General features: G+C 38.0%; 1 protein-coding gene across 1 annotated transcript in view; it reads right to left on the reverse strand.

Annotated features, from left to right (window-relative positions):
- The window catches only part of LOC145672648 (uncharacterized), a 335,313-nt gene that overhangs the window by 127,687 nt on the left and 181,696 nt on the right, over window positions 1-25,930 (reverse strand). Inside the window, exon 3 of the mRNA XM_081741811.1 lies at window positions 2,880-3,261. Coding sequence (XP_081597937.1) covers window positions 2,880-3,261 — 382 coding nt within the window. The remainder of the gene's footprint in view (window positions 1-2,879; window positions 3,262-25,930) is intronic.

Genomic DNA, 25,930 nt, shown 5'->3' on the forward strand with positions numbered 1-25,930 from the left:
ATCAATTGTTATATAGGTATAACACTAATAAATTGTTTAAGTTATTCGACTATTGTATTAATATAATGCACTTTTTTTAAATAAGAAAACCAAGCTGTATCTCGTACACAGGCTCATTTCCGTACTACTTGAATATTGTGACGGTACATAGACCAATCATGACAAAACCCTTAGTAGTTTCAATCCGAAAAGTTCAAAACGCAAAAATCTGAATAATTAATTATACATAAGACTATATATTGCCCTTACGAAGTAAAACCAAAATTATAATAATGTCGAGAAGATTGTTGTTGCAGCTGCACTGCCAAATACATGAAGTAATAAACAATAATGGCCCTCTACTAAGCTTAAGTTCCGAAATGAAATCTACCCATATCAAACAAAAAATAATTCATGCACTCGATAACTCATGGCACACACTAACAAAAGCAGCAAAAGCATTTTCAATTACAGCTGCGAGAACTTTGAGTTCATCACCTCCCGATATAATAGAGTACAAAGGATTCTTGACTTTTAAACGTAGGATAAAAGGAATTTGGCTTGAGTATCTGTTCCTTGGACTGCAGCAAGTAAACTTCATATATATGCACTATATAGTATTAAGAACGAGTATTAATTTACTCATAAAATCGTTTAATTTTATCTTGATTCTGATATATCTACAGGGTGTTACATAAATGTGTCACAAGATTTTGCGAACAGATTCCTAACATCAAAATAAGAAAACAAGTTCATATGAACCTATGGTAAGTAAGTGCATAGTTTCGGAGTTATAGGGTGCCGAAAACGTGAAAGAAATGAACTTTGAAAGTTCATAGCTACACTAGTACGAGACCTATCGTAGCTGGATCAAGACATCACTGAGGAACTGATATGTAAACTATCGAAATATCCATCTTTTAGAACCTACGGTACTTGCACAATCATTTTTAGAGAGATTGTTTGGGAGTACTTGCTCACTCTCCACCTACCTCTCTCTGAAAATTGGTGTGCAAGTACTGTAGCATTCTTAAACATCGATATTTGGATAGTTCACATACCAGTTCCTCAGTGATGTCTTGACCCGACTATGAAGGCCCCACACTAGTAGTTATGAACTTTTAAAGTTCACTTATTTGACGTTTTCGGTACCCTGCAACTACGAAACTATGCACTTCCGATCACAGGTTCATACGAACTTTTTTTTTTTTATTTTGATGTTAGGAATCTGTTCCCAAGAGATTGAGACACATTTATTTAACGTCCTGTATTCGACTTCCTTACTCTCGTCCCTTAAAGTCGTTTGACGTTTTCGGTACCCTGCAACTACGAAACTATGCACTTCCGATCACAGGTTCACACGAACTTTTTTTTTTTATTTTGATGTTAGGAATCTGTTCCCAAGAGATTGAGACACATTTATTTAACGTCCTGTATTCGACTTCCTTACTCTCGTCCCTTAAAGTCGTTTCATATCAGACCAAAGTAACCCAAGAGAAAAATTAGATCAATTCCATAATATTAATTGGTATCTCAAGTGACCTCAAGTTTTGAATCCATTTACAATACAGGCAGAGGTAAGTCTGGAAGGATGGAGAAAATGGCATCATATCTGAGATAAGGATAATGGAGGTAGAACATCTATTACTGTATAACATCATCATGGAGTCATCTTCAAATCAGCCGTCCTGGATTTAGGTCTACTATTTTTATAGGAAGTGCTATGTGACAAAATTTGGGTATCTGTTCACACCAAACTCACATCTGACACTCCAATAACTTAATAATTATTATTGTCTTAATATCTGTTCATTAGCTTGTAACTGCCCTTCAAAACTTACATGATGCCTTTGCCTAGTAGTATATTGTAAATGCATTCGAAACTTGAGGTTGCTTAGGACACTATTTAATATTATTCAATTCAGCTACTTTTTCTCATTGGTTACTTTGGTATGATTGAAACCATTTTAGGGGATAAGTAAGTGGTTTGTTTCAAAAATAGACGTGAGCATCATAGAGGATTGCAGAAATCGTATGACAATGTAAGAGAATTGCAGAAATTGTATGATAACGACGCACTACCTTATTGGACGATTTCACGTTGGCAAAAGGGTTTCGTTCAGGACGGGAGCAATACCGGTTGTGGAGGAGTAGGTGGAATTATGGCTAAGTCTCCTTGAAATTAATAGGCTATCAGAGAGATATCCGCAGAAGTCGTGCTTAATCACTTCAAGGAGAAATTGCAACGCTTGCTATCACAGGCAGATAAAGCGACCCAACTCTTGGTAACGTAGCACTGAGGAGTCTTGGGAGATCCACCATGCTAGCCAGATGTAAACCCATGCAATTTTGAAGTGTTTTCACAGTTGAAGGTACTTTTCGGGACATCACGTTTTCATACATTTCACTTTTGCTTTGGCAGTTTATCTTTGATATTAAGAAAAACAATCTCTTCAGCGATATACGATGGCTCCACACGCATTTGAAAAACAGAACAGAAGAACGCACGAGATTATACCAAAGCGGATGCCATTATATGTTTAATTACGTCTCCACTATCTATGTTGCCGCTACTATAAAGTATATATATATATATATATATATATATATATATATATATATATATATATATATATATATATATATATATATATATATATATATACATATATATATATATACTTTATAGTAGCGGCAACATAGATAGTGGAGACGTAATTAAACATATATATATATATATATATATGAAGTATACTGTAAATATAGCTCACTTAATAAATGTAGGAAAGTAATAGCAAACTTACCAATAACTGTACTACGTCTGAACTTTTGAGACTATTCACGCATATAAAATACTCTCAACTGAATATTTTTCCTTAATATATGACTTGTATTCATACCTTTCATATCAAATCCAAGCTTTCGAATTACTGTTTCCATTAAAGAATCCGTGAAGTTATTGGATGGAACATACTTAAATAATACTTCCTTCTTCGAAGAAAATTCACTCACTAATTCTCTCATTGGTTTAACAGGAGAAATTGTTGGCCTATCACTGCTCACAACTAATAGAGGATATATATAAAGAGACGATAATAAAAATAATGTTCCTGGAAAAAGTATTTCCACTAACGTCATAATCCAGTGCTGTCTTCTTATCAACATATTTTTCCAAATGAGTAAATTAAAATATCGCAAAAATTTTCCTCGCATAGTGATACAATTCACGAAGATAGACGTCGTACTATTGATAGCACCCGTCGCACTCATTGATAGCTCTCTCTGAAATTAAATGAAAAGACAGAGCATTGTAATTTTAAGTGATTCAAATATAGGAATTTTAATGCGCAACCTTAAAAAATAAAAAGGCACAGCAATAATACATACTTATGAATATTTGCTTGTGCATGTATTATATTTGTATATTCATAACTATAGCCAGCATTTATATTTCAAGAATGACAACAGTATACCTAGGTAATACTAACAGAATTAAAGGATCACACATCATAAAGAACCACATACACAGATACACCACACACTCACACACACACACACACACACACACACACATATATATATATATATATATATATATATATATATATATATATATATATATATATCGGGTAACTTCCGCAAATAACTCCAGTCGGGTAATAACGCCATTTAAAGCTTTCCACAATGCTAGCATAAACACATGGTTCCTAAGGTAACCGCTTATGAGTGTATGATAAACAGTGATGCCTGTTGTCTTTCTAGGCACAAGGTTAGAAGTCAGCCCGGCGTCTGTAAACAGAAACTGATGAACAAATGTTGACGTGACAGCCGCGGAGCAGAGGAAACAGCTCGCAAATTTTTAGTGTGTCAAACGAGGTAGGCAAATTGTTTGGGTAAAAGTGAGATTTTACTATTACTAAAGATATGCGTTGATAATATCGTACCGTTGATAATATCGTATCGTTGATTATGCGTACTTGCATAATATTATGATACAGATAAAATATGCAGGACCGCTATTCTTGGTATAGAAATAATGGCCGAAACAAAGTCTATTGTTTCTGAAAATAACGCCACTATCGCGTCGGGAAATAACGCCACCCCATCTAATCGCTAATCAAAACTAATACTAGTGTTAAAAGTTTGTTTTTCTTTGTCGTAGTGGTAAAGCCGGAAAGGTCTAGTTTTATGCTTTCATGGCAAGACACTCGAATATCGTGTGAGGAAAGGCGGAGAATTTGAGCTATGGTAAACTCATGCGTTTCAACAGAACCATGTGAACGAATTGTATACGCTATTGGGAAATACACTTGATGCTATGAACCTTTTGTGGCAATCCTGAACTTATTTACAATGCAGATTGATTGCAGGACTATAACTAACATACAACAGTAGCCAAAAAATGTTTGGCACAGAACGGAAGCAGCGAGTACTGAATGCCACACACGACGAAAAAGGTGAAACTGTGAATGTTATTGCGTGCACTATTGTGTAAGGTTCAAATTAGATTCCTCCGATGGTGTTATACAAGGGAAGGTATAAAAAATAGTTAGTGATGATCTTCCTGCAGGTAAGACCTATGCAATGACAGCTATGTTACAAAGGGAGAATTCCGTACATATCTGAAACATTTCAACAGACATCGGATCCCTGGCCGAGCACTGCTTATTGTAGATTGCCATCGCAGTCATCTTGATATTACAATTTTAAATGCTGCTGAGATCATGTATATTAAACTGCTGTGCTTGCCTGCACATTGCACCCATGAATGTCAACCGCTCGACAAGAGGTTCTTCAAACCGTTAAAATTGTACTGCTCTGAAGCAGTTGACAGTTACCGACGAACGCATCCCAGAATAACATTTGGGAAGCTACAGTTTCCAAAGCTGTTTTCACTCACATGGTTCCGTTCAGCAACAACTCAGACCACAATTTCAGCCTTCAGCGCTACAGAGTATCCTTTTAACAAATATGCTATACCCGATGTCGCTTTTTCCCCAAATGATGTCCCAGAGCAACAGCAACCTCCACCAACACTTCCAAGCACATGACCAGCCTCCATCTCTCCTTCAACACCACCGAGTGCCCACTCCATTCACAAGCTCCTGCCTACAGCCAAATTAACTAGAAGCAAATCTCATCTCAGGTGATTTCTCTTATTGCCAGAGGAGTATTGCTAACACTAGGCATAGAGCTGGCCCTTTCACTTTTTCCGGCACGAAGGAACAAGCTTCCTCTGGAAACAAGAAGGATGGAAATATGCTCCGTGGAGACTGCGGAGGATATTACTATGATCTCAGGGTCTCAAAACGTGGATTCAATGTATTGAATGCAAGATTTGGTTTCACTAATTATTTGGTTCTGACAGCATTGTTAAAAGTGGTTTCTGAACATTTTGTGACGCTGATTGTGCATTGTTGTCTGGCTCCGACGAGTAGTGCTCCATATGATTGCAGCTGTTATGTTAAGAGGTTCGCAATCATCACATGAGTTACCGGTTAACGACATGTACAACGACTTCGAGTTTTGTGTACGAGCAAAGCAAGAAGCACATTGCCAAGAACATTGTTTAGTTGTGTCCAAAATGTATTTGGTTACGATTCCGACACCTTTCCGTTGTTGTAAAGCAAGTTGCGTTATTTGCCGACACGTCTGGTAATAACGCCATCTCATACTCACTCCGATTCTCAGTGCATTGTGGTCGACATTTTATGTGTAGGATCTTTGTTTTCTCATTGCATTATAGCGGAGGGTTCACCCATCTTCCATGTAACTTGCACGGTTCTAGATATAAAAACACTTTAACACCAGAACAATATGTTGAATTGGTGGCGTTATTTGCCGAAGTTACCCTATATATATATATATATATATATATATATATATATATATATATATATATATATATATGTAGATAGATAGATAGATAGGACATGTGGTCACTGACCATAAAGGAATCCTTAGAATTTGGGAGGAATACATAAAAGATCTACATGATCAGAAGAACCACCCCAAAGATATTGCGATCGAAGCAGAGGAAGAGGTAGATGGTGATGAAAAAGGACCCAGTAGATTGAAAAGTGAAGTAGTACAAACAAAGACATGAGAAGGAGAAAGGTCATTGGAGACGACGACATACCAGCAGATTTGCTCAAGGAATTAGGAGACAACGCAATGAAAGTTCTGACTTCATTTATTAACAAGATCTACCTGAGTGGCCAAAGGATTTTCTTGATGTTACAATGATTGCATTGCCCAATCATTGTAACATTAGCTTGATTTCCCACACTGGAAAGATCATTGCACACATTCTGAACAGGCGGCTGGAAAATAAGATAGATGAGAGTTTAGAGGAAGATCAATTTTTATTCCGGAAAGGAGAAAGCACCAGAGATGCTATTTGTTTGGTGAAAATTATATCAGAAAAAATTCTTGAAGTAAAGGAAGAGTTTTGTTTGTGCTTCATCCACTGGAGAAAAGCTTTCGAACTAGTCAATTGGACTAAACTTCTGAAAATACTTAAAGAAATCGGAGTCAACTGGAGAGATTGACCTCTCATTCAGAGCCTGTACATAGGACAACGAGTGAAGTTGCGCTGTAATGAAGGAGAAACCAATAGTGTGGAGATTGGAAGAGGAGTCAGACAAGGATGTAGTTTGTCGCCTCAAGTATTCAACATTTACAATGAATGTTTAATGAAGAAAGCATTAATGACAATTGGAGATTTCAAGATTGGAAGGCAGATCATTAACAAGATCAGGTATGGAGATCATACGGTTATAATAGTTAAAACCGAAGGAAGACTACAGGAAATGATTGACTAAATAGTTGACACTGGAAAATTGTATGGAATGAAAATTAACATCGACAAGTCGAAAGTCATGAGAATATCCCGTGGAAACACGTCCTTACGGATCAGAGTAGAACAAAGAGAACTTGAAGAGATGGATAATTTCAAGTATCTGGAAAGTATTTAGACGAGAGACGCTTACTGCACCAAAGAGATCAAGTGAAGTATTGCCATAACTAAAGCATTCAACAAGAAAAGATCACTCTTAACTAGCAGGCTCAATATTTGACTTAAGAAGAAGTTGGTCAAGTTCTATATATGGAACATTGGATTGTATGGTTCAGAGACTTGGACATTACGGAAGTTAGAGAAAAAATGATTAGAGAGCTTCGAAATATGATGTTGGAGGAAGATGGAGAAAATAAAATGGACGGAGGGAGCAACAAACGAAGATGTTTTAAATCGGATAGGATAGAAGAGGGCACTTCTAGCCACCATCCTTCGTAGAAAGGCCAATTGGATTGGACACATCACGAAGAAATTGTTTTCTTCACACCACCATAGAAGGAAAGCTGGAAGGGAAGCAAGGAATAGGAAGAAGAGAACACATCTGATCGATGATTTGAAAGAAAGGAGAAAATATTGGGAGGCAAAAGAGGAAGCTGAAGATCGAGAAAAGTTTAAGAAATATTTCTAGGCCCAAATCTAAAAATTGAAAAAAAGTAAAGATAAAAAAATCCTTGGGGTACCCCCTTGGGGGTACGGGGGTAATTTCAAAGTTTTGAACGGGAACCCATATTTGTTATTGCACATTTGGATTCTCCAGAAGAAGGTACAGTGATTTTACCCAGAATTGAAAAGGTTGCATCCCGAATGGCGCTTGAATAGACACACAAAAAAGGGGAATTACTAAAACGTTAAAAAAATGCGAATTGTTACTCCCGTACTCTGTGGTCATACGGTCGCCGTACTGTACGGAGGCGTTAGAGGTCGATTTCCGCGCAGAGTAACATTTTTATGTTTATTTTTTGCACCCAAATAAAGAATTCATATATTTTAACTTCGATAAAACTGATGTATTTATCCATAAGTTATTAACTTGCAAGAAAATAAAAATTGCTACACAAATGGTTTGTTTTTACTGTAAATAACCGTATGAACTCCAATGCTAATAACCTTATACTAAGAACCACTTCATAAACCTAGTTTGCAAAACAATAATCCAAATATGTATTTATGTAACTTGAATAAAGTACTAATTGGAGATGAAACGTATGGGCTCATTATTTCGGGAAATGACAAATAAAGAAAGGTTGCCTTAAGCGGGGATCGAACTTAGGACTTCAGACTCTGCAATTGAGTACGTTAACCGTATGGCCACAGAACTGATACACTCACACTTTCATAATGTATTGGTACGATTCAAGAGCCATTCGTAAAGGCACTGCTTTCAGTTCTGAGTCAAATCACTGTCCCTTTTTCTAGAAAATCCAAATGTGCAATAAAAAATGGGGGACCCCATTTAAAATTTTGAGGTTACCCCCCCCCACGTACACCGATAAGGGATTGCGTTTTTGGAAAACTATTTAACATGTGTTTTTGTTTGTTTTATTGATCTCTATATTTCGCGAGATATTGGACCTTTCCGGGACCTTTTCCGCACCCTATAAATACAAGGGCCATTGCAAAAGTCATGGCAGCAATTTTTCTCGAAAATGGCAAAGAATTAAAAAAAATCTTAGATATGAAAATGGAACGTTACTTGATATGTAAACATTACACGTAGGGAAATGGATGAACACACACACTACCATAAAGATGTAGCACGAGAAAAAACGACGAAAAAATTTCGTCGTTCCAAAAGTGTTTCTGTCAATTGCAACTATATACAATAGTACATTGCAAACTACGTGTATTCCATGGCATTAGGAGCCTCCCTAAGAATCCACAAGATGGCAGGGACTCTATGATGTCACAGTTACGTGTTCCTGCCCTGTACTAAGTCATTGGTGGCAAGTTATTTTTAGAGCATTTCAAGCAATAAAAAATAAATTGGAAACAAAACTTTTATACATTGAGAAATGTTTATGGACAAGCAAGAAATATGTAGCAATATCAATTTGTTGTAAAGTAAAAATAAAATTACCTCTTGTTATACATGTGATAAATGTGTAACTTGTTGGATCTTCATATCAGCTGTGACGTACCACACGTCAAACAGCTGTTTTTTGTAAATACCTTGCTCCTCCGACTTGTTCGGGTTTCCTGCCTTCATAGCGAGAAAGAATCGACGTAACGTAGACGGGCCTGAGCTAGGACAACGCCTACGCTGCTAGCTTTCTGTATTGCTGTGTTTGGCCACCTAAGCACCTATCCAAACGGGGTGCTTTCTACCTATTACCTTTACCTAGTCGGCTGTACACAAGAGCGTGAGGGTTGCTATGCCCCGAGGGCACTCGCAACCGGCTAAGGGGAGTGGTCCCAAACCTCCACGAGGAGACTCTGCAGCTTCTACACCTTCAAATTCGCCTAAACGTCCTCGCACGCAAAGCGCACGTCATCCTTGAGACAATGACAGTAACCGCTCTCGCTCACCTCTTCCATCTACATGGGCTGAAGCACTATTGATGGATACTGGTGCTATGGACATTGTCCATCCTAATACCGATCCATCCACCTCACATCCTGCCGCCAACACCGCGTCTGATACTGCTGCTACTTCTGGTACAGATACTAGACACTCCACCGGTCGTTCTCAGTTGTATAACTTCCTACTTACTGGATTTGACACTCGATTCAAAACAGAAAAGCATATCTATCTTCAAATAGTCAAATATCTTCCAAGGGCGAATATCCAGGAAATTGTCCGGACCAAAAACGGGATAATCATAAAATCTTTTGATCCCCATTTTGGCACTACTTTGCGCAATAAAGCCTCCTACGAGATATTCGGCCCAAATGCAAAGCTCCAATCGCTGTCTAGTAGTACCAAAAAGACGCAACCTCCACCACGCCGAGAACCAATGCTCTCAGTTGTAATTCGAGGTGTTCCGCCAGAATACACCGAGGAAGAAATAGAAGCAGAGTTACGTCTTGAGGAATACTCTTTTAAGAAGTGCCTCCGTATTAAAAACAATACAGGCCCGACGTACATGATTCGTCTTCTAACAGATTCTAAGGACACAATAGACGATCTGTTACAGCATGGTGCTTACATCTATCGTCGCCGCTACAGGGTAGAACCATCTCGCTCACCCCCTCCTCTGCCCATCAGGTGTGAGCGCTGTCAAACCTACAACCAGCACCCAACATCTCAGTGTCCAAATACTCCAAAGTGTGGTTATTGTTCCGGACCACATTCCACATCATCTTGTAGCAATCACAACCAAGCTCCACACTGCCTTACCTGTTCTGGTGATCATCCTACCTATAGTTACAAGTGCCGCGCCAGACCAGCACCACAACCTGAAAAACCAGAACTTACAGTTCCCATTCGTACAATAGATTCCTCAACTCTTCCGAACAATTCTTTGCGTACACTTCTCACGGTGGAAGATCTTCTGCGCTTCACAACAGTTGTACTACAAAATATCCATCCCTTCTTGCGCACTCACATTTTATCACAAGTTACAGCTGCTGCAAAACTTCTTTTCAATCTTCAGCTCCATGCCACATATTCCGGAAACACAGTACACTTCCATATCTCATCACTTGAAACCTCTGTCTAATATGGCTTCGATCTATTACATTATGGCATATACCTTTTTCTTCTTAAACATCCGCTCACTCAACACTCACAAGCTTATGCTTGAAGAGCTCCTCCGTGAGGAAAAAGTTCATGCTTTTGCTCTAAATGAGACTTTTCTTACCCCACTTCATCAAGTCAAACTCTCCGGATATCAGTTCACTCGGTTTGACTGTCCACGGCATATAGCTCGAGCACATGGCGGCACTGCCATTGGCACTTATAAACATCTGCCTATCCGCACACATGTTCTTCCTCCTCACATGCAACTTCCTGAACATAATGTTGTTACAATCTATTTACGCAATAGAATTATCACATTCTGCACTATTTATGTCCGACCAGGTCAAAGAATACCACACAACTTTTTTCAGTATATAGACAACAACTTCCGTCACTATCTGATCATGGCTGATATCAATCTCCATAGTCGATCGCTGGGCGAAAAACAACGCTTTATAGATTTTATTAATCAATCCACTGCGGCAGAAATCTTAGATCTTCCTTCTGCAACACGCCCAATTAGTCAGACATCACCAGATATCGTCATAGCATCTTCTAGTCTTACTGTATCCAACATACGAATTCTGCCTCCTTTTGGTAGTGACCATGCACCGATTCTTCTCGATGTTCCTTGTGCGGCACCACCAACAATTTCACGAGAGCCCATTCACTATTATGATTATGAGAGAGCTAATTGGCAATCGTACCAATCCGATATCGAGCAGGCCCTAAGAGGAGTTTCTCCTCCCAACACGGACGTTGACCTTCTCCACGTCGTCGATACTCTTTCAAATATCATTACACACGCAGCAGAGGCCAATATCCCCCTAAAAAGCATATACCCTCATAAACCTCCAGTGCCACCTCAATATCATTCCATTATTACTGCATCTCGACAGGCGTTTCGAGACTACTTACACACTCAAAATCCTGAAGCTCTGCGTCAGCATCGTCGGTGGAACAGAATGGTACGAAACTATCTAGCAGCCTATAAACGTCGACGCTGGGCCCATACGTGCAATAGACTTGCAGAAACATCTAAACCTTCCGTTTATTGGCAAAAATTCCATCAACTTACTGGCACTAAGGCTCGCACTACTTACAACATTGTCGAACAAGGTCATGCCCTTCAAACAGATGTCGAGAAGGCATACGCCTTCGCTAACTATTTTCAGGATATATTTACGCCTCCTCCTCATCATTTTGCCACTCAGCTTTACCAACATATCGAATGCCTAACAGATCCTACCCGACCGCAACTACGCCCTCATTGCAATCATACCATTGATCCTGCACAACCTCTCACTCAGCCAATCATTTCTTCCGACATTGACACTGTACTCCACTCTAAACGAAATACTGCACCTGGTTTCGACAAAGTCACATATCGCCTCATCAAAGCTACACCTCCTTCCTTCAATATTTTCCTTGCTTCCGTTTATAATTTCATTCTTCGTACCGGCTTTTACCCTCCTCAATGGAAAGTCTCTAAAATACTCTTGTTTTCTAAGCCCAATAAACCCCCTCAGGCTCTCTCGTCCTATCGTCCTATTCAACTTACTTCGTGCTTTAGTAAGATCTTCGAAAAAATTCTTGTGAACCGCCTTCATACCCATCTCACCACCTATAACCTCTTGCCAGTTCACCAAGCCGGCTTCAGACCTGCCATCAGCCTCTCAGATCAATTCTTCGGCTTACCACTACTATTAGCAATCATTACAATTCATCTCGGCCCTCATGTCTCTTACTCTTTGACTTAGAAAAAGGCTTCGATAAGGTATGGCATATGGGGCTTCTGTATAAACTTCACCGTTTCCGCCTTCCAATGTGCTACATACGGCTCATCCTCTCATTTCTTACCTCTAGGCTTGCCTACATTACTATCAATAGCGCTCTATCATATCCAATCTTTCTACACTCTGGTGTACCTCAGGGCTCCGTTCTATCACCTCTGTTATTCCTTCTGTACATAGCAGATATGCCTCCTTTGCCACCAAACGTAAAAGTTTTTCAGTTTGCTGATGACACGGCGTTTCTATGCTTGGGCACTACTGTACAGCATATCAATCGCACTTTACAGCCTGCTATAAATTCATTTCTTGACTGGTGCACTCATTGGAAACTGACTGTCAATTCTGACAAAACGCAAGCAATAGTCTTTCAGTCTCCACAAAGACGCTCACGTATCAGACGAAACCCAAATCGTCTCGACCTGACCATTGATGGTACTACCATACCTTCCTCGAAGCAGGTTACTTATCTAGGAGTAGTCTATGACCGCAAACTTCAATGGAAACCACACGAGCGGAAACTTCAATTACAAAGTACACGCAGACTCAACCTTATTCGAAAATTAGTTGGCACATCTTGGGGATTGCACTCTCATACCATTCTTACCACATACAAAGTATTCTTACGCCCTCTTCTAACTCATGGACACACTGCGTGGATATCAGCACCAGCCTCCTTCTATGAACGCCTCCAGATTATTGAAAGGCACGCTATTCGCCTTGCATTTCGTATTCGCCTGCCTTTCCCTACGGCTCCACTCTACCACCGTATCACCTTTCCTCCTATTCTACACCATATAGAGTCTCTACGCACAAACTACATCACCAAGCGCATGAGCTCCGATAATCCTGTATTTTTTGATACTATCCATCTTGACATGGCTCATGACGTTCCTCCAAAATATATATATACCCCTCTTCAACATCTTCTGACCTTGTACTCTCAGACTCTCCCTGCCAATGACCCTCACAAACTACAATATGACATATATCATCCACATCATTATTCTCACTACGTTTATCCATCTTTGCACTTTTGATATCCTTCTTTACTAACCAGGGCCTCCACTTGTCACTCATTGGTCTCGAGTTGCCCCGAGACAGAAGATAACTCTCATTTGTTACTTTAACAACTTCTAAGTGTTGTCTCGTCTACTGCACTTCATTTCATATAAACCCGATACATGCCCATTGCCTACACTTAACTACTATAATTTATTTTTTTTTTGTTATCGTTTCTTTTATTTCATCTGTATCATCTTCGTCACTTTCGCTTCTTTTTATATGTCTGTATGTATGTATATGTCAATATTTCTTTCAGCAAGCGATGATCCTGGAATGCAGATCTATCTACACCTTGGAGTTGATGCAGACCAATTGATGCTTAATAAAGATTACTTAAAAAATCCTGAATTGCAGAGAAATCTATGTAGAAATTGCTAGACACAATTGATGCTTAATAAAGATTAATAAATAATACCCCTTTGATCCCAAACTACCCATAGACCATCCATAGCTATCCTTTCTCCCGTAAACTTTGCCCTCCTCTCTTTCCCAAGAAAGGGTGTACCCCTTTGACGGGTGAACAGTAAAAAAAAAAATGTAACTTGTTATACAAGTGTAACTTTTGTAATTAGTTTTGATTCGTTGAGATGTTCTGTTCATAAATTTGAACTGAAAAACGCAGGTATATAACTAAAATGACACTACTTTTATTTTTATTGGTACTATTAATCAGATGCATCCATGTTGGACAAGGAATTTGTATATTGTCTATACAATATCTTTCTTTACTTGTACCAGTTTTTCATATCAATATAATTTTAATTCGAGATGAAGTCTTCGCAAATCTATGTCAATATCTTCTGATGGGAAATTAATACTTATATTATCATATATTGTTTGTTAATGCAAATGTGTATCTACGTTCTATGAAAATAAGCTTCAAACAGTCGGCGTAAATGTACAATATGCATTACACAGTTTCCAAAATAATACCTTTTCAGAAATGTACTTGTTTTGCATCATACTTTAGTAGAATGCTTCGCACATTGTACCGTATGCAGCTTTTGTGAATATGGTCATTTAGTTTGTGACAGGCACACAATATTACTTATGCTCTTGCTTCATTGGTTTCAATATCAACAAAACTGTGTTTATTAAAGTGCTTTCATCATAGTGAATGGAACGTTGGTGGTATCATTCTGATGTTTGCTTGAGTGATTTTCCGATACTGGTTACAAATCTGGTAATCACCCAACAGAAGGCCGTAAGGATGGTCGGGAAGAAAACGCACACGGAATGTATGATTTTTCAGAAGTACCCTATGACAATAGGGTATTGATGGTTCATCTGCTTCTGCATAAACGCTAAAAATAGGATGAGTACAAAAAGCACTAGTTGCTACCCAAACTCTCAGATGATATCATTTCTTAAATTGCTTCAGGGGGGAAGAAACGAGTAGATGAGGGCGCAATACAACCGCACTCTAACTTAGGTCAAATCAGATTATGATATAATTGCAACAGAACAATTCATTCAACTGTGGTGGAAAAGTACACGAAGCAAGTTCACAGCTTGTCCGAAAATGTGGTGATTGCCTTAAGCGACAATTAGAAGTGAAGCCCAAAAATCGGACAGTCTGGAATGGAATCATTGGCAGCGTTCATAATAGTCTGCTAAATCAATCTCAGCACATACAAAATGATCACCAAGTGGATTTAATTCACTGAGCTCCCGGAATGCTGGCTAATCAGTACATTTCAAGTTCAAGTGTGGAAGATTATATGAATTATTATGGTCGGCAAAATGAAACTTTTTTCGGTTCCGCGAACGAAAATAGGTGATTCATACATGTTTCGAGCTCCTGAGTTCGAATCCGTAACCTGTTTTTCTCCAAGACATACTAGTTTTCAGGGAGGAGGGCGTGTTTCAATATCCGCCCAAAGATACTATTCTCCACTCATAATAATTTGCACGTTGTAATTTAAATATCAATATAAATCATGCAGATAAAATTGCATAAAAATTCAAAGTTTAACACTTATGGGTCACTTGGTTTCCCTACTCCTCTTGTAATTACTACAGGGTGTCTTGCGTGTCACATTCCAACAGAAGTCGGTCAACATATTCACACTCCATTTACTACTGTAGCGCCTCTCCATGGTAGCTGTTTGCTAGTAAAACCTTTCTCCAGGGACATATTACTTCCCATGTTACGAAATGAAGTAATTAACTTGCGCACAATGTCTCTGTAATAGGGTGACTTATGATTCCCTAGAAAGTTACTGCACACTTCTCGAAAGGCCGCCCAAGCCTCACTTTCCACTTCATCAAGCTTAGAAGAAAATGTAGTATCCTTTAAAACGTCTCTGATTTGAGGTCCCGCAAAAACAACTTCTTTCACTTTGGCCTCGCTGAGTCTTGGGAATAGTTTTCTGAGATGATTAAATGCTTCACCATCCCGGTTCAGGGCCTTGACGAAGACCTTCATGGGCTCTAATTTGATAGGAAGAGGTAGTAAGAATATTTTCCCCGGATCCAAAAGACGTTCATTAGCCACATCCATCTCCCCTGGGACCAGTTGCTTCCTTGGCGGCCATTTTGTGATGGTGTACTGACCTTTGGCTCGACTATCGCAATGACACAAGAAGCAGCAGTGCTTTGTGTGACCTCCTTGTAAACCGGTGAGGATGGCAATAACCTTAAGGTCAGCGCATACGGACCACTGGAACTGTTTGTACTTTATTTTCTGCAATAGGTTTCGCATGTTCTCGTATGTTTCTTTCATATGTACAGCATGAGCAATAGGGATGGATGGCTTTTCATTGCCATTGTGTAGTAACACTGCCTTGAGACTTATCCTAGAGGAATCTACGAATAGCCTCCAATCTTCAGTGTTGTAGTTCAACTTCAGTTGTTCCATAAGCGATGGAATGTCACTGTAATACATCGAATCACCATCCTTTGTAAAATTAGGAACCAGGCTCACCTCTCTTTTCCTATATATTGATATATTCACATCATAGTTTAGTAGATTCCATTGTTGAAGTCGTGATGCAAGCAACAGGGCCTTAGACTTGGGAAGGTTTAAGTCTCTGATCAGATCATTCAGCTCTTCCTGACTTATCACATGTGGTTCATTAATGTCAGGCACTGGAGCGTAATTGGAATCTGACTGTGTACTCGAAGATTGTGCAACATCCTCACAAGCAGCAGGTTCTTCATCGGATGAAACACTGCACAGGGTGTATGAGTCTGGTGGTACGGGTACAGGTAGACAAACATCATGTTTCACAGGTCTCCTCGAGGAATCCAAGTTAGGATACTGTATTTTATGATTCATGTTTTTTGAGAAACCTTTTATATTAGTCAGGCAGAAGTAACAGTCTGAAACATGATCACGGGGCTCGCGCCAAAGCATAGGTACGGCGAACGGCATCGATTTATGTGTACCTTTCAACCATCCTGTGAGAGTACGCGCACACGAGTTACAACTTTGTTTCAGAGCCCAAACGCGATCCTGGTCGCCGATTTTACACCGAAAGTACAGATGGTAGGCTGTCTTCAGGAACGGTGACAATGGCCTACTATGTCCCTTGAAAATCACTTCCCCACATATGTAGCAGAATGAATCTGTCGAATTGTTGTAAGTTCTCAGCATGTTCGTTTAACACAAACGTCAATACTTCACGCAGAAATATTTTTCACCTACGGTATACACAGACACAGCGTAACACCACCTTCTGATACGAAGATCAACTCGAAACTAAAATATTTGTTTCACACGACAACGTGGTGTATGTCTTGGTGCCTTTTTTCAACAATCTGTCTGTCGTCTAGACAAAAGGGAGCCGACGAATGATCGCAAGTTGATTACGAAACCTATTCTCCATCTATAACGCCTAGGTCTTAGTGTATGCAGTGTGGAACGACAATAAATCTTTGCAACCCAAGGGGAGGGGGTACGTTTCCCGGAGATCGTGAGCTAGAGAAAAGAATGTTCTGGTATATAGCTTGTAAAAGTTCTTGGATAAAGATAAAAATTCAGAATTATGCACTCCAAACACGAAAAACACGTATTAAATACGAAAAATACGATTTTTTTTGTCAATTATGGAAGCAGCACCCCACCAAGAAAACCTTGCGTGCTGGAACTTTCTCGATGAAATATTCGTAATCAGCGTCTCGAAGTCTATCCGGTACACCTTTCAACCTCGTGGGAGGATTTTCATGCCGACTAGTCTATCAGATGTTCAATGATCACTGGAAAATTGTCACTGTCATAGACATTTGAATTAGGGATGGCCAAACGGATCCGGGTCCGGATCCGGATCCAGAATTTCGGATCTTGGATCCGGATTCGAAGTTTCGGATATTGGGACCCAGAACTAAAATGTCCATATGTATAAAATTTACTAGGTGAATTTTATCTAAGTCAGTGGGAAGATAATTCAATTTAAATGACAAAAGATTAGTGGAAAGTAGTCGAATTCTGCGCGGCGGATAATTCTGCGCACACGTGTTTCTTGAACTTGGAGATCCTTTAGGACAGATTGGTTGCTGCTGCCTTGAAAAAACCATTACTAGTGACTAACATTAAAAGAGAGAAGCCATTATGTTAAATGTTTAGGCTATAAGTGGCCATTGAATTATTTATTTCTTGTTGATGTTAAATTTTCTTGAAACAAATTAAGAGGTACGTTCTATACTTTACATATTTCTAGGTAATTACTTTTATCTTCCTTTATATTGTACAATGGACATTATAATCATGGCGATTCGTAGTACCAATCAATATTTAATATGTCGTATTTTCCTGTTTTTTGTTAAATGGCAAAGTGGGGTTATTCTGCGCAGTGCGGAGAATGCCACCTCGAGAGTTTTTATGTTAATGGCAAGCGTACGTAATAGATGCGCAAAATATCGTCACTCAGTACAGATGCCGAAAAGAAAAGAAAGAACAACAATGAGAGGTAGTTATGCAGAGGAGCAACTAAGAGAAGTTGTCAGTGTTGTTGAAAGTGGGTGTGCTTTCGAGAATTTGGAAGATTCTACGGAACAGTAGGATATGCTATTCGACTACGCATGAAAACTGGAAATACGGTGCTAGTCTAGGAAGGAAATCACTGTTCTCGTGAAAACAAGAACGCGAATTGTGGACTATGTGATTATTGTTGCAAATTTATTTTTTGGTATCACACCTACAGACCATTGACGTTTGGCATACGAATTACTGAAGCAAATCGAATTGCTCATAATTTTGATGGAAATACCGAAGTTGCTAGTATGGACTAGTTTAAACTGGTTCCTTAAAGAAATCCACGAATAAGCCTAATGAAACCTGAGGGAGTAAGATTGAATAGGATAAAGGGATTCAATGAAGAAGCCGTGACACTATTCTTCAATAACTTGGAAACAGTAAAAAAAAAAAAAAAAGCACCATTTTCCCCTAAGTAGAATTTTTAATGTGGACGAAACGGGTATTTCGAACGGAAACGGGTATAAAAACATGTGAGGATTTTAACACCTAAAGGTCAGAAACAGGTAGAAACTGCTATTTCGTACGAGCGTGGAAAGACAGCCACTGTTGTGTGTGCCTGTAGTGCGTGTGGAATCTTCGTCCCGCCCAGTTTATATTGCCACGGCGTCGCGGGTCACAACAATTAAAAAAGAGGTCCAATAAGTGCAATCTATTTCTGCAGCAACAATGGATGGATTAATGGAGATTGTTGATGCAATAAATTTGTAACTTCAGAAATATTTTGCGCCCATCTACGATAGACGTCCATTTAGTTGTAGTGCGACATCTTCAAATTCGAATTTTAAGTAGCTCAGAATTTTGTCCAATTTTTGTACATTTTTGTCCACCCAAGAAAAAATTTTGTACTATTAAAATAAACGAGGGAGGGCCATTTCAAAATTTCGGACACTTCCATCACCTGTAGTGTGACATCTTCAAATTCGAATTTTAACTAGCTCAGAATTTTGTCCAATTTTTGTACATTTTTGTCCACCCAAGAAAAAAATTTGTACTATTAAAATAAACGAGGGAGGGCCATTTCAAAATTTGGGGCACTTCGATCACCTGTAGTGCGACATCTTCAAATTCGAATTTTAACTAGCTCAGAATTTTATCCAATTTTTTTACATTTTTGTCTACCCAAGAAAAAATGTTGTACTTTATCATAAACGAGGGTGGGCCATTTCAAAATTTGGCCCAACCATTTAGTTGTGGTGCGACATCCTCAAATTTGAATTTTAACTAGCTCAGAATTTTATCCAATTTTTGTACATTTTTGTCCATCTAAGAAAAAATTTTGTACCATTAAAATACACGAGGGAAGGCCATTTCAAAATTTGGCCCAACCATTTAGTTGTAGTGCGACATTCTCAAATTCGAATTTTAACTAGCTCAGAATTTTGTCCAATTTTTGTACATTTTTGTCTACCCAAGAAAAAATTTTGTACCATTAAAATAAACGAGGGAGGGCCATTTCAAAATTTTGCCCAACCATTTAATTGTAGTGCGACATCCTCAAATTCGAGTTTTAACTAGCTCAGAATTTTGTCCAATTTTTGTACATTTTTGTCCACCCAACAAAAAATTTTGTACTATTAAAATAAACGAGGGAGGGCCATTTCAAAATTTGGGGCACTTCCATCACCTGTAGTGCGACATCTTCAAATTCGAATTTTAACTAGCTCAGAATTTTGTCCAATTTTTGTACATTTTTGTCCACCCAACAAAAAATTTTGTACTATTAAAATAAACGAGGGAGGGCCATTTCAAAATTTGGGGCACTTCGATCACCTGTAGTGCGACATCTTCAAATTCGAATTTTAACTAGCTCAGAATTTTATCCAATTTTTGTACATTTTTGTCCACCTAAGAAAAAATTTTGTACCATTACAATAAACGAGGGAAGGCCATTTCAAAATTTGGGGCACTTCGATCGTCTGTACTGCGACATAGTAGTATGGGCCCAACTTGATCGCGTTTTGGACTTTGACCCCGACATTTGTGACGTCATACGTCAAAGGTCAATGACCTTGGCCCGGGGTCAATGAACTAAAGGTACCTAGGACCACCCCCTCTAAATTTCGGTAGGGGTACCTTGGCCCACCCCCTAAATTTTGGCAGGGGTACATAAGACCACCCCCTTAAATTTTGGAAATTGCCAAATCTAAAAATTTGGTGTGGTAGCTTAGGACCATAGTATGTACCACTATTAGTATTGATGGTCTATGTCGTTCCCTTTCATGGGTAAAAAATTGCCAAAATTTTAAATTTCGGAGGTTTTTGACATAGTTTATCGCCTTTGATGAGGTGTTATTATCCTACATGGTTATTAGGGCGTATACAGGTGTCCATTCCCTATCATAAGACATGGGTATATTGATGCGCCGCTTTAAAAATTTTGGTGGGTACCTTGGCCCACCCCTTAAATTTTAGAAATTGCCAAATTTAAACATTTGGAATTATAGTATAGGGCCCTAATATGTATTATGATAAATTTGGATGGTCCAAAGCGTTCCCTTTTAGGGGTACCAAATTGCCCAAATATAAACGTAAGCAATACGTAGTACCACGTGTTTTGTTTTGACCTAAGTTATCCCTTTGATGAGGTCCTATTACCTTATATGTTTATATGAGCGTATACAGGAGTCTATTATCTTCCATAAGACATGAGTATATTAATGCACCCTGGAGAGGTGCCTTGACCCACCCTTTAAAGTTTGGAAATTGCCAAATTTATACATTTGGTATAATAGTATAGGACCCTAATATAGATCACTATAAATTTGGATGGTCCAGCTCGTTCACTTTTAGGCTTACAAAATTGCCAAAATATAAACGTAAGCAATACGTTGTACCACATGTTTTGTTTATGACCTAAGTTATCCCCTTTGATGAGTCGATTGATTACATGTGTCCTATGATTACAGGTGTCCATTTCCTATCATATTGATGCACCCTTTTTAAAATTTGGCAGAGGGTCGACTGAAATTGTCCAATTTAAGCATAGTACAGGACCTCAATATGTATCATGATAAATTTCGGTGGTCCTTTCATGCGTACAAAATAGTACAACCGCGTGTTCGGTTATTGACTCAATTTATCCTCTTTGCTAAGGTTATAAGGTATGGACGGGTATCCCCTTTCAATTTTGTAGGACCCTTAGGATGTCAAATGCTATTACGGTCACGTGATCGATGATTTGGTTTTGTTGCGTACGGGTCCCTGGTCAATGTTCTCTAGGAATTAGATGGAAACTTTGTCCAGGGTTCTCGTCTTATATCGCACAGTTCTTTAGGGGAATCTGATAACGTTGTATGTATCATATTGATGGAATGAACAATAAAAACACATAGATAAGCATAAATTGTATTTTATTCATTTTTCTGGTTTCACCTTTTTTTTCTTATTGACAATGTTTGTATATTGAGCTGGGTTTCTTCATTAGTCCTCCTCCTCTTCTTGATTGTGATGATTTGTTCAATGTTTCGCAGCATAGCACCCGTTTGCAAAGCTTCGTATTGTGAATTCTCTAAAAAGAACGAGGAAAAAAGATGGTTAGTATAGAAATACGTGATGATAAAACAAATGCACTCCCAATGATAAATAAGATAAAATTACTTGGAATGTATATTGTAGTAGTCTACGATCATTAACCGTGGGTACTGTTATTGTATTGAATTTCACGCAGAGATTTTCCTTGGGCTTTACAGCACAAATAAAAATAAGCATAATAGCCACATACAGATGAACGAAGACTTTGCATTTGGCTATTATTATATTTATATTACATACAATTAAGTTTAAGAATGCAACATGTTATGGTACATAAGGAGGAAGGCCATAGCTGTCAAAATATTCTCCAACACCGCGATTATCAATATAAATTGCAATCCAATGGCTTCCTAATTTTGTGGATGGATCTGTATTTACAATGATTGCCAGAGGTAGAGAAATCCGTGAGGGCAACTCATCGCTTGCAAATAGCCCGGTAAAATGATTTCTGAATAATGGACTACCGTTTAAAGTACTAGCTAATTATAATGTATTCAACATCGTGAATGGAAATGATACATAACGTATACGTACGTTGTAATTTAAAAGTCCAGGATAATGTTGCGCTGGTGGTCGATCTCTAGAAGTGAGGAAAACTCCCCATACTCAATACAGTTTGCAGGTGCTGCTAATTTCTCTTGGAAATGAACTTCCAATCGGATGGCTCCATGTCGTTGTAAATTCCAATAGTGACAATCTCCAGCAGAAGAATCGGGAGTTAGGTCAAATACAAACAGTGTATATCCATTCTTGTAGTCGGCTCTTGAAATTGTATTTACAGTATTTCTAAAATGTATGTCAGAGCCTGAGAACAATGTGTGGTACGATGAAATGTAGAGATTTTCTTCAAAGCTGGGTTGCAATGGTTTTGAAGGTACAGCTTTTCCATCCACGTACAATGTAAAGAAATTAGCGTTTAGATGTTGAAATTCAAATGGATTGCTGGTAATAGTTCCACTGGATACTTCATTCGATGTAAATCCTACGATAATACGATTTGGCAATGTTCCATATTGGATCCATGTAGTTTATCGTTGATGTACACTGTTCCTTTATGATCCCACGTAATTGCGTCATCTTGTTTTAAACGACGGAATAGTTGTTCGCCTTTCTTACGATACATTTGTGGTATTGCGGCTAAAGTTTCTTGCTTCGTGCTATCGTCAACATTCGGTACGTCACCATCAGGTTTCATTGATGTAATTGTAAGTGGTACTGGTTCTTCTTGTTTACGTATCACATAAAGATATTTCTGTAATATTCTATTGTACTGATTCCATTTTTCTTCATCACTTGAATACGATGTATTCAATATAGATTCCATTTCACGACCGAGATTAGATTCTCGATTTTCACTCACACGGGCTGATGTTGCATGCATTCGTTGAAACATTTCTGGTGGCACTAAAACCATCTTCTTGCTATGTTCCATGATGATTATTGTTTAAAAAAATACTGGATAAAACACTTCCTACAATAAGTGCAAGTACTGCAGGTAAGAATCCTCCTTGTTGTACGGCTAAATGTTTCTTCTATTTTATCCAATGATATTGTATTGTCTACGAGATAGCGGAGCGTGTTCTTGTAACGCTTTAATCTTGACTTCTACGTACTTGTCAGTGGAACATTGCCTTTTAAGATATTATAGCAACATTCACAAATACTATGAATTAATGAAGAGTCTGCATTCGCTTATAATAGGTTTACGCAATCTTGGTTTAGCTTTGAGCAGAGCACGTAGCAGATCAGCGTGTTTCACTGTAGGTGACATCGTGACAGACTAAGTCATACTTTTCACATGCACTATAATTTAAACATGTTTCGTTGGTACGTAAACGTAATGATGCAAATCATCGGGAAAAATATTTGTACGAAATCGCATTTCATTGGGTGTATCTTGTTTAAGATCTATCAGTAAATAGCCATGTGGATTTCTTGTTGCGTCTGCATAGCTTTCTTGTAGAAACAGTGGATGCTCAGGCATGATTTGATCTCATATGCTTGATTTGTGACTTGTCACGTGGATTTTTAAACAACACCAAATACGAACAATTTAAACTCATATTTCTATTTGCTTTATTTTGATGAAATACATTTTGTGTTATAAAAATCACACTAATATTTCGATGATGCGATCCTTTCATGAACATATCAACAGTATCACTATTCACTTCTCGCATATGGTCATCCATAATAACCAAATATGGTACATCTTGAGGCTGAAAATCTTTCATTCGTGGAAGTCCTTCGTGAAATTCTACTGGAACCGGCATTGTTGCATACACGTCTTGCCATTCTGCATAATACCAGTATATCTTACGAAATTTCGCATTGATCATGGTTGGGACATGTGACAGTAATCGCTTCACAAAATACGATTTCCACACCCACTAGGTCCTGCGAGAATACAGGCAAACGGATATTTCCACCGTGCATCCATGATGAACACTAACACCTTGTTTCAAATATGATATTTAAAATGACTTCAAATTTTTTTTATTTAGTTTGTAAATTCTTGCACTCACTGGTAAACGTTGGCGAGAAACGGAAAAAACGTTTATCTGCTTATCGAATAGTTGAAAAACCTGTTTATTTGTTAATCTAATAGTTGAAAACCGTTCATTTGTTAATCGCATAGTTAAAAACCGCATAAAGTTTAACGGTTAACCGTGAAAGTTGATCACTGTTTGATTAAATTCTATATGAAATTTTTTTCGTTTGAAATTTGTTTTGAAATTTTTGTTTCAGAAATTTTGTTTGTAATTTTTTCCTTCAAAATTTTGGTTAAATTTTTTTGTTCCAAATTTTTAGTTTCAAATTTTTTTCGTTTCAAAATATTGCTTCAAATTTTTTAAAAAAATTTTAGTTTGAAAATTATATCGTTCCAATTTTTTTTTTGAAATTTGTCGTTTCAAAATTTTTGTTTGAAAATTTTTAGTTTGAAATTTTTTTGTTTGAAAATTTTTTGATTCAATATTTTTGTTTCAAAATTTTTTGTTAGAAAATTTTTCAAAATTTTTCGCTTCAAATTTTTGTTTTGAAAATTTTTTAGTTTTAAGATTTTCGTTTAAAATTTTCCTTTCAATTTTGGTTTTGAAAACTCTGGTTTGATCTTTTTCAAGTTTGAAAGTTGAAAAAAGTTTTAAATGCCATGAATCTTTCCTTTTAAAGTTTCCACTTAATTCCTAGAGAACATTGACCAGGGACTCGTCGCGCATCAAAACCAAATCATCGATCACGTGACCGTAATAGCATTTGACATCCTAAGGGTCCTACCAAATTGAAAGGGGATACCCGTCAATACCTTATAACCTTAGCAAAGAGGATAAATTGAGTCAATAACCGAACACGCGGTTGTACTATTTTGTACGCATGAAAGGACCACCGAAATTTATCATGATACATATTGAGGTCCTGTACTATGCTTAAATTGGACAATTTCAGTGGACCCTCTGCCAAATTTTAAAAAGGGTGCATCAATATGATAGAAAATGGACACCTGTAATCATAGGACCTCATCAAAGGGTTAACTTAGGTCAAAAACAAAAACGTGGTACAACGTATTGCTTACGTTTCTATTTTGGCAATTTTGTGCGCCAAAAAGGGAACGAGCTGGACCATCCAAATTTATAGCGATCTATATTAGGGTCCTATACTATTATACCAAATGTATAAATTTGGCAATTTTCAAAATTTAAATGGTGGGCCAAGGTACCCCTCCAGGGTGCATTAATATACTCATGTCTTATGGAAGATAATAAACTCCTGTATACACTCATATAAACATATAAGGTAATAGGACCTCATCAAAGGGATAACTTAGGTCAAAACAAAACACGTGATACTACGTATTGCTTACGTTTATATTTGGGCAATCTGGTGCCCCTAAAAGGGAACGCTTTGGACCATCCAAATTTATCATAATACATATTAGGGCCCTATACTATAATACCAAATGTTTAAATTTGGCAATTTCTAAAAATTAAGGGGTGGGCGAAGGTACCCCTCAAAATTTTTAAAGGGGCGCACCAATATACCCATGTCTTATG

Source organism: Thermobia domestica, chromosome 16 (assembly GCF_964235325.1).
Source record: "Thermobia domestica chromosome 16, izTheDome1.hap1.1, whole genome shotgun sequence".
Taxonomy (NCBI): domain Eukaryota; kingdom Metazoa; phylum Arthropoda; class Insecta; order Zygentoma; family Lepismatidae; genus Thermobia; species Thermobia domestica.